Genomic DNA, 18,826 nt, shown 5'->3' with positions numbered 1-18,826 from the left:
CTGAATGTGTTTCAACAATATTTAAACAGACAGACCATACAATAAAACAAGATCTGATGCATGTCCATGCAGATTTAGTCTTCAGCCAATGGCTTAACAGTTCAGCAGACATTAAAATCTCCAACAATCCTGTCATATTTGGGCATAATGCTAATAAAATTATTATTAGGATATTGGAGAGTTAGGTGTTTTTGATTTGTGGAACATATATATATATATATTTCAGTTTCCAGATGTATATGGCAACTGTGCTAAATTACCAAGCTAATTAAGATAGGTTTCTGACATTATTTTATTGAGTTACACAGTTGTAAAAGCTTTATTCACAACAGCTTTGCTGATTTAGCACCTGTAACAGACGGAGTGGCAAACCATTTGTTTCGTTTAGTCATCTAGTTTTCACAGATTGTTGGTGCAACATCAAGGTGTGATGTTTCACAAGAACCCCACACTGCTGGCAAAAATAAAAAATAAAAGAACAACTTTGCATTTGTATTTATTTTTAATCCATCCAACAACTTCCCCTTAGTAGTATCCTAATATGATACAGAGGAGTACAAGAAATAAAAAAATACAACAACAGAAAGAGAGATGAGCACCAAATGTATAATCAAGATGAAACTAAACTTCATGAAGAGGGCGAGTATCTGTGAGGGGGTTAAAACCACAGACTAACTGAAAAGCACTATATAAACAGCTAAACTCTCTTCCTGAAAGACAATGATTTAGTTGTCCTCCTAGCACAATGCATGTCCCGAATACATTTCTGATGTTTCTTGTTCTGATTTGTCTCGGACAAAATGGTAAGTTTGCATGTTAAGTTTCTTATTCTCTGGTGCACATATGACACGTCATGTCTTTGTTTTTTTCTCCATTTGTTCACAGCACTTGGCGGTGAAATCATAAATGGCAAAAAGGCAAAGAAATCCTCCATGATGTATATGGCATCAGTGCAGAACAACAAAGGTCACGTCTGTGGAGGATTTCTTGTCAGCGAGGACTTTGTAATGACTGCTGCGCACTGTGACAAGTGGTGAGTGACCAAAAGTTTATTCCCTGATCAATTTTCCATTCACATATAATAGAACTTAAATGATTTGAAATGATTGTTGGTGCAGGAACCCTACAAGTGTTGTCCTGGGCACCCACAATCTCAAGAAGGTTGATGATGCCACAATGAGATACAGTGTGAAGAGGTGCAAACACCCTTCCTATAAGGACCTCAAATCTGGGAATGACATCATGCTCCTCAAAGTAAGTCAGAACCCATTCAACCTCAGAGTGTCAGTAAACATCAGGCACTTTTATAGAAAAAAATGCAGCTTTATGGTCTTAAACTGTGTTAAAAACACTAGCAGAATATGCACTTTTGATGTATCCTCTCTCTGTTGTGTTACATTCACACTAAAGCTTTAGTTAGTTGTTTTGCAGACTTAGATTATTAATATGAAACATTAGTCAATTAATGAATGATCCAGCTGCAACAGTAGAGGGATGCACACATTACTGAATCAATAATTACAATCCAGTATTTTAAAATACAGTAGACGACTAGTGCTTTTACTTTCAGTGTTTAGTATTTAGTATATTTTGATGCTATACTACTTATGTATTTTAATTTTTACACTATTTTACCGTCACAGTTACTGAAGTAAGAATGCACACTCTTCTTCCACAGCTGGTTAAGAACTCACTCGGGTAAAGTGAGACAAAGTTCAGCTTGCGTCATGCAGATGTAACTGACTGTCTGACGTTTTCTGGATGTGCACATTGATCTCTATTGGTACAACATATACATATTGTAAACTTGCAGCTTATACCAGCTTTTCTTTTTTTTTTTCTTTGGTTATTCACACTAAAAAATAATGCATAATGTGAAGTGAAGAAATCTGCAGTTTATTTATGCAGCTACATCTTTACCTTATAGGGTAATATAATATATATATGTATGTGTGTGTGTGTGTGTGTGTGTATGTATGCTAGTATGTATGTATAATAGTATACTAGTATGTATTAGTATATTTGTCAGTCAGACAAAAAGTTAATCCCGTGCATTTCTTCTTTCACGTCTCCAGCTGTCTAGGAAAGCTCGCCTGGGCAAAAAAACAATCAAGCCACTTCAACTTCCAAAAGATCAAAAGCCCCTGAAAGAAAAGAAATTGTGCACAGTAGCTGGATGGGGGTACACGCGAAGCAGCGGTCAAATGGTTGATGAGCTGCAAGTGGTGGATGTTCCCATCGTAGGCCTGCAAACATGTCAGACGTCATGGGGTAATCTTCCTGCCAATGTTATCTGTGCCGGTGGATACAAAACAAACAAAGGGGCTTGTCAGGTAGGATTACTATTCTCTCGTAGAAAACATGGTTTATTATTAATGAGATAGTGGTTAAAATATTTCCTCCTTGCAGGGTGATTCTGGAGGCCCTCTGGTGTACAAGAGCAAGGTGGCAGTCGGGGTTGTTTCTTATAACAACCGCAATAACTGTAACTACCCAGAAAAGCCCAACATCTATACAGACATATCAAAATTCCTTCCTTGGATCAAAGACATTCTGAAGAAAAAGCAATGCTAAGTGATTTAATGCTTTGGGGTTGTTGTGTTGATGTTGCACTGCTTTGTTTGATTCACTTCGTCAGATGCTTGTTACTGTTCATGGTATACATACATCTACAGTATCCACATGCAGAAACATAAGCTTGTAGGGCGCTTAAAAACACGTCCAAGTCCATCAAATGGCCATGTGCTGTACTGATGCTAATTTATGCCCCCCCCCCCCCCCCAACTTGACTTGTGCCAACTTAATTTCAGAATGCTTCCATAAATGCTTTCAAAGCCCTAGGACACTCACGTATGCTACGATGTAAGCTCTGCGCAGGTCTGTTACAGATGTATAAACCAAGTGAAGCCGCTTTGTCAGTCGCTAATTGAACAAAATCAATGTTTCCTTCTGTGACACTTGTCATCAGTTCACACAAATGCAAGCTAAATATTTGCATGCCTCTAAGTTCAAAGCACGTATAACTGCTGTTAATGTTACTGTTATCAGCTGCATCATGAACTTCACAGTTTATCCACAAACTACAGCTAATGCTAACCTGACAGCAGGCACGTTCCAGTGGTTTATCAAGAGTGCCACAAGATCGTGACAAAGCAAGCTTAAGTTTGTTTCACATGCAAACATGGTGGTTAATGGGTCTATGATGGTGTCAGAGATGTAAAGTGATAATGAACAGAATAGAAATAAACTCATTTATGCAAAACAAGTGTATTAATACCATGTTGATGAGTGGTTCACTGTAAATACTTTCTTAGTGGACATGCCATATGTTTAAAGACGTTGACATGAGTCAGTATGTAAGCTATGTAATCCTCAATGTCAAGCAAGAGTGTTGAACTGCTGGTTGCGCTTACTCATGTCAATCTACTTACTTGGCTTTCACTATTCAATAGAAAGAAAGAAAGCTGTCTGGATCAACAGCAATGTCGAAAACGACTACTTTATAGTAATAGTAAGATTGACATTTCTCTGAACATAATGTCAATGACAATATTATACATAGAGCACATTTAAAAACAACAAAAGATGAACAATGTGCTGTAGAAACATCTCTGAATTAACAAATTTAAAATGGGATTTTAAACTGTCAATGTCTGGGCCCATCTAACTTGCAGAGGCAAACTTTTTGAGAGTATGGGGGCTGCAGCTGCGACGGCACTATCTATCTGACGTGTGTTTCAACCTCAGTCTTGGGACAAACAGAAGCAAGTGGTCAGTGGACCAGAGTGACCTCAATGGTTAGTGTGGCTGTAGGAGATCAGAGAGATAAGTACTGGGAGCCAGTGAACCGAGGCCAATACAAGGGGAAATGTGTTTCCTCTTGTGTGTTTCCTGTTGAAAGGTAAGCTGCAGCATTTTGCAACAACTGCAAGCGTTAGAGAAAGGCCTGACTAATATCAGCATACAGGGTAATACTTAGGTCAAGACGGAACAGAATGAAAACATATAAAACCCTTTCAAAATCTTTAAAAGAGAAATAAAGTCTTGGCTTTAGATAAGAGCTTGGAGCTGGAAGAAACTTAACTTGACATTGAGAATTTAAAATCAGACTTTTAACACTGGGTTTTACATACGACAGAGGGAACTCAGGTCCATAAGAAGAACCTCAGAAGCACCACTAGGTCCAAATATCAAAACCTCAGTTTACCCTCATTGAAGTTTAGAAAGTTTAAGAACGTCCAAGGGTCCAGCAGTGGTTTTCATAAACTGCCATCTTTCCAGTTGACTTCATGGCAGGTAAAGTTGAATGTCATCTGCATAACAATAGAATACAATTGTCTGCATCCTAAGCAAGAGTGCTAATGGCTGCCTGTATAAGGTAAATAGGAAAGGACCGAGAATAGAGTCCTGATGGACTCCACAAGGGAGAGGAGGAGGATGTAGATTTGTAAAGGCCAACAGAGAAACTTCTTTCAGACAGATACCACCTACAGTAAACTACCCCAGAGCAGATCCTTTGATTAATGCCCAAGCATGGCAGAGTTGTCTGAACCACTGACTCATTTTTAAAAAATAATATCAAAAGTATTTTCAGCGTTGACAAAATGTCAAAAAACACTTGCAGCATATCCTCTCCACCTGCCTCCTGCTCTCCTGCACTCTCGTCTGACAGCAATGGTTCAGCTTTAAGTGTGGAAGGCTTTAAAAGATGCAAAATAACATCCAGAATACTATGACAGGAGGAATAAAACTGTGAGGTTAACAGATCAGTATAAAGATGGGAGGAGGGCCCTGAATGTGTTTCAGCAATATTTAAACAGACAGACCATACAATAAAACAAGATCTAATGCATGTCCATGCAGATTTAGTCTTCAGCCAATGGCTTAACAGTTCAGCAGACATTAAAATCTCCAACAATCCTGTGATATTTGGGCATAATGCTAATAAAATTATTATTAGGATATTGGAAAGTTAGGTGTTTTTGATTTGTGGAACATATATATATATTTCAGTTTCCAGATGTATATGGCAACTGTGCTAAATTACCAAGCTAATTAAGATAAGTTTCTGACATTATTTTATTGAGTTGCACAGCTGTAAAAGCTTTATTCATAACAGCTTTGCTCATTTAGCACCTGTAATAGACGGAGTGGCAAACCATTTGTTTCGTTTAGTCATCTAGTTTTCACAGATTGTTGGTGCAACATCAAGGTGTGATGTTTCACAAGAACCCCACACTGCTGGCAAAAAAAAAAAGAAAAAAAAAAAGAATTTGCATTTGTATTTATCTTTAATCCATCCAATAAACTTCCCCTTAGTAGTATCCTAACATGATACAGAGGAGTACAAGAAATAAAAAAATACAACAACAGAAAGAGAGATGAGCACCAAATGTATAATCAAGATGAAACTAAACTTCATGAAGAGGGCGAGTATCTGTGAGGGGGTTAAAACCACAGACTAACTGAAAAGCACTATATAAACAGCTAAACTCTCTTCCTGAAAGACAATGATTTAGTTGTCCTCCTAGCACAATGCATGTCCCGAATACATTTCTGATGTTTCTTGTTCTGATTTGTCTCGGACAAAATGGTAAGTTTGCATGTTAAGTTTCTTATTCTCTGGTGCACACATGACACGTCATGTCTTTGTTTTTTTCTCCATTTGTTCACAGCACTTGGCGGTGAAATCATAAACGGCAAAAAGGCAAAAAAATCCTCCATGATGTATATGGCATCAGTGCAGAACAACAAAGGTCACGTCTGCGGAGGATTTCTTGTCAGCGAGGACTTTGTAATGACTGCTGCGCACTGTGACAAGTCGTGAGTAACCAAAAGTTTATTCTCGGATCAATTTTCCATTCACATATAATAGAACTTAAATGATTTGAAATGATTGTTGGTGCAGGAACCCTACAAGTGTTGTCCTGGGCACCCACAATCTCAAGAAGGTTGATGATGCCACAATGAAATACAGTGTAAAGAGGTGCAAACACCCTTCCTATAAGGACACCAAATCTGGGAATGACATCATGCTCCTCAAAGTAAGTCAGAACCCATTCAACCTCAGAGTGTCAGTAAACATCAGGCACTTTTATAGAAAAAAAAAAAATGCAGCTTTATGGTCTTAAACTGTGTTAAAAACACTAGCGGAATATGCACTGTTGTGTTACATTCACACTAAAGCTTTAGTTAGTTGTTTTGCAGTTTATTAATACGAAACATTAATCAACTAATGAATGCTCCAGCTGCAACAGTAGAGGGATGCACGCATTACTGGATCAATAATTACAATCCAGTATTTTAAAATACAGTAGATGACTAGTGCTTTTACTTTCAGTGCTAACTTAAGTATATTTTGATACTATACTACTTATGTATTTTAATTTTTATGTTATTGTACCATCGCGGTTACTGAAGTAAGAATGCACACTCTTCTTCCACAGCTGGTTAAGAACTCACTTGGGTAAAGTGAGACAAAGTTCAGCTTGCGTCATGCAGATGTAACTGACTGACTGACGTTTTCTGGATGTGCGCATTGATCCCTATTGGTAAAAAATATACATATTGTAAACCTGCAGCTTATACACTAAAAAAATAATGCATAATGTGAACTGAAAAAATCTGCAGTTTATTTATGCAGCTACATCTTTACCTTATAGGGTAATATAATATATATATGTATGTGTGTGTGTGTGTGTGTGTGTGTGTATGTATGCTAGTATGTATGTATAATAGTATACTAGTATGTATTAGTATATTTGTCAGTCAGACAAAAAGTCAATCCTGTGCATTTCTTCTTTCACGTCTCCAGCTGTCTAGGAAAGCTCGCCTGGGCAAAAAAACAATCAAGCCACTTCAACTTCCAAAAGATCAAAAGCCCCTGAAAGAAAAGAAATCATGCACAGTAGCTGGCTGGGGGTCCACGCGAAGCCGCGGTCAAATGGTTGATGAGCTGCAAGTAGTGGATGTTCCCATTGTAGGCCTGCAAACATGTCAGAAGACTTGGGGTAAACTTCCTGCCAATGTTATCTGTGCCGGTGGATACGAAACAAAAAAAGGGGCTTGTCAGGTAGGATTTCTATTCTCTCGTAGAAAACATGGATTATTATTAATGAGATAGTGGTTAAAATATTTCCTCCTTGCAGGGTGATTCTGGAGGCCCTCTGGTGTACAAGGGCAAGGTGGCAGTCGGTGTCGTATCCTATAACCACAAGTTCAACTGTGACTACCCAGAATGGCCCAACGTCTATACAGACATATCAAAATTCCTCCCTTGGATCAAAGACATTCTGAAGAAAAAGCAATGCTAAGTGATTTAATGCTTTGGGGTTGTTGTGTTGATGTAGTACTGCTTTGTTCTATGTTTTTGCTTAAGGTTAGTTTGATATGGCTGCATATGTATTAGAGGTGTATGTAAAGGTGAACCGGTGAGTTTTAAGTTAATGAAACATGGGAAAATGAATTTATACAAAACAAGTGTGTTATTTTAATGATGAGGACTTGATCACTGTTGTAAATTAAAGACTTGGAGACAAGTCATATATCATTTCTCCAAACCTAAGTCAGATATTTTACATTTTTGCCAGAATTTTTTACAAATTTTGCATCTGCGCTACATAACCAAATAAATTTGAAGGAAGCAACTTGTGGTGTGTCCTGTTTTTGATAGTAGTTTGTTTTGTATTGCTATGCTGAAAAAGCTAAAAATAAAAGTAAATATTGTACTATGGGTTTTATCTGAAAAACCTTTCTCTGCATTCTTTGTGTAAGAAGCAACGCTTTGTTGAACCAGTGTGTCCTTATGTGTCGGTTGTGTCGACCTTATACATAAAAACAATGGTTCAATAAAATATTCACTGAACCTCTCAGGGTTACATTTAAAGTTCTTTTAATCGATGACCGTATTACTGCTCACGTAGCACTAAGAGAAGACATTATGATGCGTGTCAGCACCTGATATAAGAGTGCATGCCTATATGCACGTGTTTTCATGCAACTGAATCGTACTGCAGGCAAAAGAAATTATCTCACTTAATATTCCAGCTTTGAAGACACTTATAGCCCTCACATCACAGCACTGTGGTTAAATGAAAGATTTGGGGCGGTGATAACAGTTTAGCATCTGTGACCGTGAAAGGTTAAGTTGGAAACTTTGTTTGCAGTTGCTCACCCAGTTTTCACACATTTCTGTTGCAACATGAAGGTGAGATGTTTCACAAGAGCCCAGATTGTGAAATGAAAAATGTTGCTTTCGTGTTCATTTTATGCACACCTGACAAAAGTTAACTTAGTAGTATCTTGACTGAGACAATCTGGTTTAAACGGGCCATTAAGGACAAAATAAAATCACAAAGAGTGCTCCAAGGACAAAATGTACAACAGAAATGTAGCTAAACTGAGGGTGAGGTACCATCAGTAAAAAACACAGAACAACCGCAAAGTGCTATATAAAATGCTAAATTCTGGTTTGTCTCGGATAAACTAAACTAAACTAAACTAAACTAAAAAGTGTGCATATTCTGTTTAATGCATTATTAACTTATTCTATGTGGTCGCCGATAATACAATTAAATAACGGTTAACTGCTGCAAAGGTTACTGAGCAAAGTTCCATGTTCAGTGTTCGACTTGACTGGCAAAGACCACAGGCTGAGTTTACTGCAGATTTGATGCAAGCTCTGCATAACTATCTGCTGCTCTATGTCTAAACACATTATCTTATTATTTTTTCTTTTTTTTAATTTTTAGCACTTGGAAGTGAGACTTTTGGACCTTTTTTCTTCAAGCAATCATCTGTTCTCTTACATTTATAACCATTTTATGAAAACATTGAGTCTGGGTACTTAACAAAGTCAGTAGATATCTATTCCATGTGACATCGGATATTTTTGTAAATAAGAATATCTTAAAATAAAAAGGCTCCTTTTAGAATTCACTTTTAGGGCAGCTAGTATTCACAGACATAAATGAAATAACGGAAGCCTCGCAACCACTTTTTTAAGCTCAGCTGTGTTTTGTGTGACGAAGTTGCAACAACATGCAACTATTTTACCTTAAACTGCTTCAAATTGCAGTTTGGACACAAGGCGAACACAACATCATCCAAAAATGAAAGGGAGAGGAAGTTCGAGTGAACTTTTTCATTCAGGTCATGCAACGACAGCTAAATGCGCAAACAGAAAAGCAAGTTCACATGAGACGACGGACAGACAAAAAACAACTAGTCACCATACCACACAAACAAAGTTACACTAAGGGATTTATCGTTTACAGTATGTCAGAGTTCCCTTTATCTCATTGTACCGGTTAATTTAACACTACACAGTTTGAAAAATAACACTTCTTTTACTTACTTTTTTTATTTAGGTAGTTCTGATCCCTAAATTTAATATTTATGTAATAATTTAATATAACTTTATAATACAATAGCAATTATAATTATGATAGACTAATTAATTCCAAGAAAAACAATACATTTTCAAAAACATTTATTTTTTTCCCATGCAATCAATTGAAACATAATAAATGAAGGTATAGTATACAAAATTTCATCTGCAGTACCATATGAGCTGTAAATATCAAACAGTTTGTAACATTTAAGTTGAGTTATTTTTATTACACACCTTTCTTCGGTTGGTAATACGCATGGTGATGTTCATCAAAGTTCTCTGTAAATAGCTTGTGTGTCAATAAAAAATGTCATCTTCAACCAGAAGTATATCAAGTATTTGACAAAGGACTGACATGTCTTCCTCCATTGAACTGAAAACAATAAGTCCAGCTGTGGATCCCGTCTCTGAAGCAGCCTGGTGGATACGTCATCATCAAACAGGAGAGCGAAGTCTTGATTCACATATAAAAAAGAAAATATACTACTACTACTACTACATTCAGCACAAAATTTCAAGTCATTCTAAACATAGCACTGCATACTTACCAATCCTTTTGTATCTGCCGCTTCCTGGCAACCATCCCCATCAAGCTGCTTTTCAACAATAAAAAAGTATTATTATTATTATTATTTAACTCTTTGAACTGAAGCCCAATAAGTTGGTAAAACTCCACAGTTTTTTAATAAAAAAATAAAAATAAAATAATTTCCTTAAAAGACATTTCAATGTGTATTTGCTTTGGAAGATTTTAATAAAGACAGACAACCTTTCACACTCACATGCACACCTACGGCTGATTTAGAATCATCAATGAACCTAACAAGCATGTCTTTGGATGGAGGGAGGAAGCTGGAGTACCCGGAGAGAACCCACACAAACACGCAAGGCCAATATGTTGACAAATCTCCACAGTTTTATTATTCAAAAACCAAAAAAAAGAGGGAATGTCAGGCTTGTTTTGGTGAATTATGCCAACCAGGGCCAGTTATCTCCTGAGCAGCTCCTCTGTCAGTACGAAGGAGGCAAAAAAATTGTCACAGGTAATGATGTGTCCCTGGAGCCCCTCTGTCATCTCCAGGACCACCAACATCCCCTGGCTGACTTCAGCAACTGCTTTACCTATGTACACCAGCAGTCTGCAGACATAGGTCAGTCTGAGAGGTTGCCTAAATCTTTATTCCATATTTGGCCAGCATTTTTGGGCATGTACTTCCTAAAGCCTCACCTGACCTAGAATGGGATGAACTGTTCATCCATGTAGATGTCCCTGTATGGGCTTAACGGCATGGGCAGGGAGTGCGTCCACATATCTCAGACTTTGCAGCAGGCAGCCAGCTTGTCGTTACAGTGTCAGGGTCAGGAAAGCTTGTCGTCGAACCGCAGTGTTCGGCAAATGTGGTGAAACCTCTTGGGGGACATCATAGCCTGGAAAATGCTCTGTCCTGATTTCTCACCTCAGAGCCTGAGGGTTGATACAGTTTTTGACCTGTAAACACCACCCAAAATGAGCAGCCACATTCAAGCCTGCAGTTCCTCTGTGTCCAGATCCGGCCAGGCTGCGATTGAGCATCTCCATGCAGGTTTGTCATGGCCACAATATGCTACAGGATTTCATAAATCAGCAGCAGTGCATAGCTGGATGTCGGGTCAATAATTCGGGCGGTGCACTGTGTGTAGGTCCCGGGATCAAACCTCTGTCTGGCTGCTGGGATGTAGCACGTACCCTAACCCTAACGCAGCTGATGTGTTTCTACCTCTGAGGCCTGTCCCGTCCATGTCAGCCTCAGAGTCCTCGGAGGAGGATGAAGAGCAAATAAACAACCTGAGTGAGAACCAAAAAGAACTTCTGCATCGCTTTTTTTAGTTTATTAGTTTATAACGCAGAATGTGGCCTAAGAGGAAAGACACACACACACACACATCATGCCTCACATTCCTTCTCCCCCCTAATGACTTTAAGTGACAAAAGCAGCAGAAAAGCATTTTATTTGCTCATCTGATCACATTCACTCAGCCCGATAAGACACGAAAAAGTTGCACTGACGCAGAGATGATACAGAGACGGAAAAAAAAAAAAACAACACAGCGATGAAGATAAAAGCCGCTGGCTGTATGTATATAAGAGATCGACTTGACTCCACAGAGGCTACAAGTTGAGTCGCTGCAGTCATGATGGCTGCTCTTCAGCTGCTCATACTTTTTTATTTTCTGACATGTATCGGAAAAAATGGTGAGACTACTAAATATAATTATTATCATCTATTGGAAAATAACACATCAACTAATTATGTTTTCCTCTTATTTTTGCAGCGCTTGGGAGTGACATCATAAATGGCCAAGAGTCACGAAAGGGCTCAAGGCTGTATATGGTGTCAGTGCAGAGGGATAATCGCCATGTATGTGGAGGATTTCTCATCAGTGAAGTCTTAGTTGTCACTGCTGCGCACTGGTTAGTTCATTACCTGGATAATATTTTAAGTTTTATTTATTTATTTTTTGTTTTAATTTATTTTTATTAAATCATCTATTTATATTTTGCCACCACACATAAGGAAATACTAACTGCTGTGTAATGATTACTCTTTCAGTAACCCTACAAGTGTTGTTCTGGGCACCCACAATCTCAAGACTGTTAATAAGAACACAGTGACGCGTAGTGTGACCCCATGCAGGCATCCAAATTATGAGAAAGCTGAAAGTGGTGATGACATCATGCTCCTTATAGTAAGTCAGTTACTTTAATTGTCAACAACACATGTGGCACAGTTAGGATCTTCTAGTTTTAATTTTCACTTCCCTTATTATTTTGCATTTGCAGCTGAATGATTCAGTTCAACTGAATGGTCGAATACAACCAGTTGCACTGCCAGAACCTGGGATGTATCTAAAAGCGAACACAGTGTGCAGTGTAGCTGGATGGGGCTTGATGGAACCTGGTGGTGGAGTTGTTGATGAGCTGCGTGATGTCGATGTGTCTGTTGTTAGCATGACTGAATGTGTGAATGCATGGCAGATGTGTGGTTGTACGCTTCCAAACAATGTTACCTGCGCAGGTGGATATAAAACCAACAAAGGATTTTCTCAGGTATGTTTGATCTTTCACAAAATCTTCTGGGTTCCAGTCCTAAATAAAGAATAACCAAGCTTCTTCCTCCTCACAGGGTGATTCTGGTGGTCCTCTTGTGTGTGACGGGAAAGCAGTTGGTGTTGCATCTTTCAACCACAGAGGCAACTGTGACTACCCCAACGTACCCAACGTCTATACAGATGTATCAAAGTACCTGCCCTGGATAAACAAGATTCGCCTGAACAAGAGTTGTCAAAATACGACAGCATAGCATGCTAATTTCTTTTATTGCAAACGTATTTCTGTGCTTGCTCTCAATCTTAATTGCGAAATAAAGCTTTGGTTTCAGACACTTGTTATTTCCTGCTGTTTTATTTTAATATGAAAATAGACAGTTTAGAGTTAGAGTTTAAAACTGCAGGTTGTCTTTCTAAAATGGAAACAAAATGTGCTCTCTCTCTCTCTTTCTCATATAAAAATCCAAGTCACCACCACCAAACACTAAAGTTGGTGTTTGTAGTAAAATTAGACATAACCAAAAAAAAAAAAAAAAAACACCTCCACAAATGCGAGGCCAGTATGATCTCAGTTGTAGTATCTCAGTATCTTGATGTTCACATTATATGTTTGCATAAAAGCAGCAATTTTTTGACAGTTGTACTCATACTTAAGTCTTTTGGTTGAATGGCACAGTCACAGATGTATAATACAGCTTGACTGTTAGCTGTCCTTCAATGAAAAAAATAAAACGTTTTCTTAACTGTGACTATAAGAAAATTCACAAACCTAAACTGGTTCCTTCGGCAGTTCATCTAGTTCAAACAAATTGATGAAATATTAGTGGAGATTTTTGCATTCTTTATTTATAAAACATATCCAACTAAGGCTGACAAGGGTTGCAGCAGAGTCGGCCTTCATTGCCATTAGAGTTACATTATCTGGAAACCATGCCAGTAAATGTTTGTACTAAATTTCATCACAGTTCATTTAATAGTAGTTGGACAAACAGTTTGGGCGTTGTTGCCTTGAAAACTGGAAAGTATGTGTGGGTTCATCTTGTCACACTTGTCAATCTTTCAAATTCCAAGATATCCTTTCAAGAATCAAATTAAAAATATATGAATATAAATATATATAGCTTTTCCCCTGATTGCCAGGACCTGGGAGAGCAATGTGAATAACTAGCAACTTGATCACTATTGTTCTCTGTGAGTTAAATGACGTTCTGTGAGATTCAACCCTAACCTCTAACCCCTAACGCAAATTCTTACAATTTCATTCTTTTGTTTCTAACTTTATATGCACTCCACTTGCTCACTCACTTATTCTTTTTAGTTGTTGATGCAACTGTGTTTTATGTTGGAGGCTGTAGTTTGTAGTACATTTGAAGTGTGTTGTGTTGTACAGACACAAGTTTCTACTAGTTTGACAACCCTACTGTAGTCAGTGGGATGGGCTAAATAACAGTATAACATAAATAAATCCAGTGTAACAGCACCACAAACTGATTCATTCATTTTCTATAACCGTCTGTCCTAGAGGGTCGCGGGGGGAGTCGCCAGTCTATCGCAGGTGTGACGGCCCCAGGCCTGGGTTCGATGTGTCTGCGTACGGTGTACTGCTGGTTTGTTTCTTTGTTAGGTCTGAAGCAGTGCAATAGGTTTACAAGGAGCACCTGGCCAGCATTTCCGGTTAGGCCTATTTAACCCCGCTTTCCCAGATGCCAGATCTCTCTCGGCTTTACACTCTCCACTTGGCACCAAACTGGCGTGCTGGTCTTTTGTTTGCTTGATCTTATTTTGCACGAATAACATGCACCACACATTGACCAACACAGCCATACATTCACCTACATCACTGATACTGATTTCCACATCCCACCTAATTTGAGTATTTACTTTAATAAATGTTGCTTTGTTATGCTTGACTTTGGAGTGTGCAACTCCTGTTTTGTTGCGGCCAGCATGTACGGTGGGAGGAACCCGGAGTACCCGGAGAGAACCCACGCAGAAAAGCCCCAGTCGGCTGATGGATTCGAATCCATTCGAGTCCAGGAGTGAACTCATATCAGAGGGCACATGGCTGTTTGAGTTTGAAGAGCTGGCTTATCTCTGGTGGTAAGTGTTTAAAAATGTGTGTTGTGCAGAGATCAGTGAAACATTAGAGTCGTTGATAAAGGAATACGCCTGGGAAAAATGTTATAAAGGCATATGCTTGGTGAGTCTGTTTTGGTTTGCAACTTTAGCTGCTGCTGACTTGACACTCTACTGTATGTAGGCAAATGAAAAGAAGTTCATCTGGATCAGGCCTTTTTTTCATCACATGTCACAAAGTAAGAGTTAATCTTTACTGTTTTTTTTTAATTCCAGGAGACAAACAAGCAGGTTTTTTCTGTGGCAGTAGATGATGCGACATTACCCGTCGAACTGACTTCCCATGAGGATTTGAAGAGAATTGGTTCCAGCACACAGATAATGGAGTAATGTAAACACTGCTGTAATTATTTGTGTTGACTGTAGTTGACCTACACTCTCTATGCAGTTCCAGAACTATGTGGAAGGCAACTATACTCATTGAATGATTAGAGCAGAAACCTAATGGCTTGGGCTGTGGTTGACACAAACGTGGGTATTAATCCCAAATACAGGCCTATGCCATTCCCCATCCCATTCCCTATATCATACCCTATAACATTCCCTATGCCGTTCCCAGTGAAGTACCCTATGCCATTCCCTATGCAGAAAATTCTCCCTACTTCTGCTTCTACTGAAGACTCTCTTTTCTGCTTTGCAGTAATTTCAGTAAAAGTAAGTGTTGTTCAACATTTATTAGCTTAAACTCCTACATCACCTGCTCAGTTCCAGTCACCATTGTGTGAAGTTCACAGAGAAATGTAGCTGACCAGCATTTTGTTGGCATAATTCCAGAGCAACACAGACACACCGGCAAACAAGTATGCATACACCACCACAGCCTGCTCTGCATAGACGCACTGAGAGTATAAACCAAGCTTTAGTCTTAGAAATGTATTAATGCAGTAATTAAAAATTTGAGTTCTTAACCCATCAGAAAGAAAAATACAAAAACAAACTTATCTACTAGCTAACGGGCAACTGAATTGCCTTTTTGAAGCAAGTTTCAAAATGTTGATGAGCATCAGGAGTTACTGCAAGATGCCCTCAAGGTCACCCTTCACTTTTCTGAAGCTGTGGTTTTCTTTCTTTTTATCCATGCTCTTCTTCAGGGAATGGCAATGTTTGTCAGTTGGTTTATTCAACTACTGCTAAATGGTTTGTGATGAAACCAAGTGCAAACATTTATATGGTTTCTGACATTGTGACCCAATGACTGTCTCTAGCTTTGCCTCTACTGTCACCATGTGGTTGAAAGTTGTAGTGTTGCCTGAAATCAATTTTTACTATTAGATATGACATTCAGCAATCTCTTTGTGTTTAGTGCTGATTAATCAATATAAGTATTCTGACATGCTAGTTCAAATGATGAACATGGTAAACATTGTACCTCATAGATTGCAGGTCTGTCTTTTTTTCTAAAGGTCACAGGTAAGTGACCTTGGTACATAAGTAAATAAGGTAAATAAAAATCAAAGTAGGATTGGGTGGTTTTACATTCTAGATTAACTGTGATATATATATAAAAATATATAATGTTGTGTGCATCTATGAATATACTAACAAGATATTGTTTTCCTTCCCTAGTTGACTAGTTGTTGCTTCTAGATCTGATGTGATGAGTGGAGATTTTTTTTTGCAAGACTTCATCACCCTTCACCACCGGTCTTGGTGCATTTTGATGCATTTAACCTCACTCTACGGAAGACAAGTTCCTTGCACACTGCAAAAGGCATTCTTTGAGAAAGTGAAAGTTAAAACTCCTTTCAGATCCCCTCCTCTCCTTCTGTTCAGCCACATCAAGTGAACCTTAGTATGGTAAAGTTTAATAGATGAAGAGCACAGAAAGAACTATTCTTTGGTGTGGACCTACATGAGACGGCCCACAGACATGTTTTTTTTTTTTTTTTTTTGAAAGAAGCCGAACCACAGAAGCCACTGTTTCCAGGTTTAAGCATGAACATCAGTTTTCTTACAGTCAGTTCTGAAAGCATTATTACTATTCCTTTTCATTGACGTTAGAGCATTATTATACGTCTGCGATTGTTACTGACTGAATATCATGTAAAAAGAACTAGTCTGTCATTTCAAAATGAAAATGGTGTCCCCGGTGTCCCCTTACGCCAGTCCGCCCTTGGGCCTAAGAGAAAAGACACACACACACACACACACACACACACACACACACATCATGCCTCACATTCGTTCTCCCCAATTCCTTTGCCATTTTAATAACTTTAAGGTCTCCGTGTCATAAACTGTGACAAAAGCAGCAGAAAAGCATTTTATTTGCTCATCTGATCACATTCACTCAGCCCGATAAGACACGAAAAAGTTGCACTGACGCAGAGATGATACAGAGACGTAAAAAAAAACAAAAACACAGCGATGAAGATAAAAGCCGCTGGCTGTATGTATATAAGAGATAGACTTGACTCCACAGAGGCTACAAGTTGAGTCGCTGCAGTCATGATGGCTGCTCTTCAGCTGCTCATACTTTTTTATTTTCTGACATATATCGGAAAAAATGGTGAGACTACTAAATATAATTATTATCATCTATCGGAAAATAACACATGAACTCATTATGTTTTCCTCTTATTTTTGCAGCGCTTGGGAGTGACATCATAAATGGCCAAATCTCACCAGAGGGCTCAAGGCCGTATATGGTGTCAGTGCAGAGCGGTGGACGCCATGTATGTGGAGGATTTCTCATCAGTGAAGACTTTGTTGTCACTGCTGCGCACTGTGATAACAGGTTAGTTCATTACATGGATAATATTTTAACTTTTATTTATTTATTTATTTTTTGTTTTAATTTATTTTTATTAAATCATCTATTTATATTTTGCCACCACACATAAGGAAATACTAACTGCTGTGTAATGATTACTTTTTCAGTAACCCTACAAGTGTTGTTCTGGGCACCCACAATCTCAAGACTGTTAATAAGAACACAGTGAGGCGTAGTGTGACCCGATGCAAGCATCCAAATTATAGGAACGCTGGAAATGGTGATGACATCATGCTCCTTAAAGTAAGTCAGTTACTTTATTTGTCAAGAACACATGTGCCACAGTTGGGATCTTCTAGTTTTAATTTTCACTTCCCTTATTATTTTGCATTTGCGTGTGCATGGAAAAGTTCGACTGAATGGTCGAATAAAAGCAATTCAACTGCCAAAAGCTGTGATGGATCTAAAAGAGAACACAACGTGCAAAGTAGCTGGATGGGGCTTGACGCAACCTGGTGGTACAGTTGTTGATAAGTTGCATGAGGTCAATGTGCCTGTTGTTAGCATAACTAAATGTATGAATGCGTGGCAAGGGCATGGTCTTTGGCTTCCAAACAATGTTATCTGCGCAGGTGGATTTCAAACCAACAACGGATTTTGTCGGGTATGTTTGTCCTTTCACAAAATCTTCTGGGTTCCAGTCCTAAATAAAGAGTAACCAAACTTCTTCCTCCTTACAGGGTGATTCTGGTGGTCCTCTTGTGTACGCTAGGAGAGCATTTGGTGTTGCATCTTTCAACTACAGACACAACTGTGACTACCCCAACGTACCCAACGTCTATACAGATGTATCAAAGTACCTGCCGTGGATCTACAGGATTCTCAAGACCAAGCGTTGTTAAACATATGATAGCATAGCATGCTAATTTCTTTTATTGCAGACATATTTCTGTGCTTGCTCTCAATATAAATTGTGAAATAAAGCTTTGGTTTCAAACACTTGTTATTTCCTGCTGTTTTATTTTAATCTGAAAATAGACAGTTTAGAGTTGGAGTTAAAAACTTGGTTGTCTTTCCAACATGAAACCAAAATGTGCTCTCTCTCTCTCTCTTTCTCATATAAAATCCAAGTCACCACCACCAAACACTAAAGTTGGTGTTTGTAGTAAAATAAGACATATCCTAAAATAAAAAATAAAAACACCATGATCTCAGTTGTAGTATCTCAGTATCTTGATGTTCACGTCATATGTTTGCATAGAAGCAGCAATTTTTTGACGATTGTACTCATACTTAAGTCTTTTGGTTGAACGGCACAGATGTATGATACAGCTTGACTGTTAGCTCTCCTTCAATGTGACTAGTTCAAATGATGAACATGGTAAACATTGTACCTTATAGATTGCAGGTCTCCCTTTTTTTTCTAAAGGTCACGGGTAAGTGACCTTGGTGGATAATTTAGCTGTATATATATATATAAAACATTATATATATAATGT

At 38.4% G+C, this 18,826-nt stretch overlaps 4 protein-coding genes across 5 annotated transcripts; all 4 read left to right on the top strand.

Annotated features, from left to right (window-relative positions):
- Nucleotides 1-650: 650 nt before the first annotated feature.
- On the top strand, nucleotides 651-2,745 carry LOC311491030 (granzyme B-like). Its single transcript, XM_084548864.1, has 5 exons — nucleotides 651-803; nucleotides 886-1,033; nucleotides 1,119-1,254; nucleotides 2,076-2,333; nucleotides 2,410-2,745. The coding sequence occupies exons 1-5, from the start codon at nucleotides 746-748 to the stop codon at nucleotides 2,572-2,574; spliced, it is 765 nt and encodes a 254-aa protein (XP_084404990.1). The 5' UTR covers nucleotides 651-745; the 3' UTR covers nucleotides 2,575-2,745.
- Nucleotides 2,746-5,109: 2,364 nt separating this feature from the next.
- Nucleotides 5,110-7,697, top strand: LOC311491064 (mast cell protease 1A-like). 2 transcript variants are annotated; one of them, XM_084548919.1, is made up of 5 exons: nucleotides 5,110-5,593; nucleotides 5,676-5,823; nucleotides 5,909-6,044; nucleotides 6,815-7,072; nucleotides 7,149-7,697. In XM_084548919.1, the coding sequence occupies exons 1-5, from the start codon at nucleotides 5,536-5,538 to the stop codon at nucleotides 7,311-7,313; spliced, it is 765 nt and encodes a 254-aa protein (XP_084405045.1). In that variant the 5' UTR covers nucleotides 5,110-5,535; the 3' UTR covers nucleotides 7,314-7,697. The 2 variants fall into 2 exon arrangements, with proteins under 2 accessions (XP_084405045.1, XP_084405044.1); XM_084548918.1 differs by having other exon boundaries at nucleotides 5,110-5,823.
- Nucleotides 7,698-11,379: 3,682 nt separating this feature from the next.
- Nucleotides 11,380-12,795, top strand: LOC311491159 (duodenase-1-like). Its single transcript, XM_084549017.1, has 4 exons — nucleotides 11,380-11,843; nucleotides 11,983-12,118; nucleotides 12,165-12,479; nucleotides 12,556-12,795. The coding sequence occupies exons 1-4, from the start codon at nucleotides 11,761-11,763 to the stop codon at nucleotides 12,730-12,732; spliced, it is 711 nt and encodes a 236-aa protein (XP_084405143.1). The 5' UTR covers nucleotides 11,380-11,760; the 3' UTR covers nucleotides 12,733-12,795.
- A 4,084-nt stretch (nucleotides 12,796-16,879) lies between these two features.
- LOC311491158 (mast cell protease 2-like) lies at nucleotides 16,880-18,233 on the top strand. Its single transcript, XM_084549016.1, has 3 exons — nucleotides 16,880-17,351; nucleotides 17,495-17,630; nucleotides 18,041-18,233. Exons 1-3 carry the CDS (start codon nucleotides 17,170-17,172, stop codon nucleotides 18,227-18,229), a joined length of 507 nt encoding a protein of 168 aa, XP_084405142.1. The 5' UTR covers nucleotides 16,880-17,169; the 3' UTR covers nucleotides 18,230-18,233.
- Nucleotides 18,234-18,826: the final 593 nt, after the last annotated feature.

This window comes from Chelon labrosus (assembly GCF_963514085.1).
Source record: "Chelon labrosus genome assembly, chromosome: 7".
Classification (NCBI taxonomy): Eukaryota; Metazoa; Chordata; class Actinopteri; order Mugiliformes; family Mugilidae; genus Chelon; species Chelon labrosus.
Note: the sequence above shows the minus strand (reverse complement) of the source record. Positions and strands in the feature narration are given on the sequence as shown.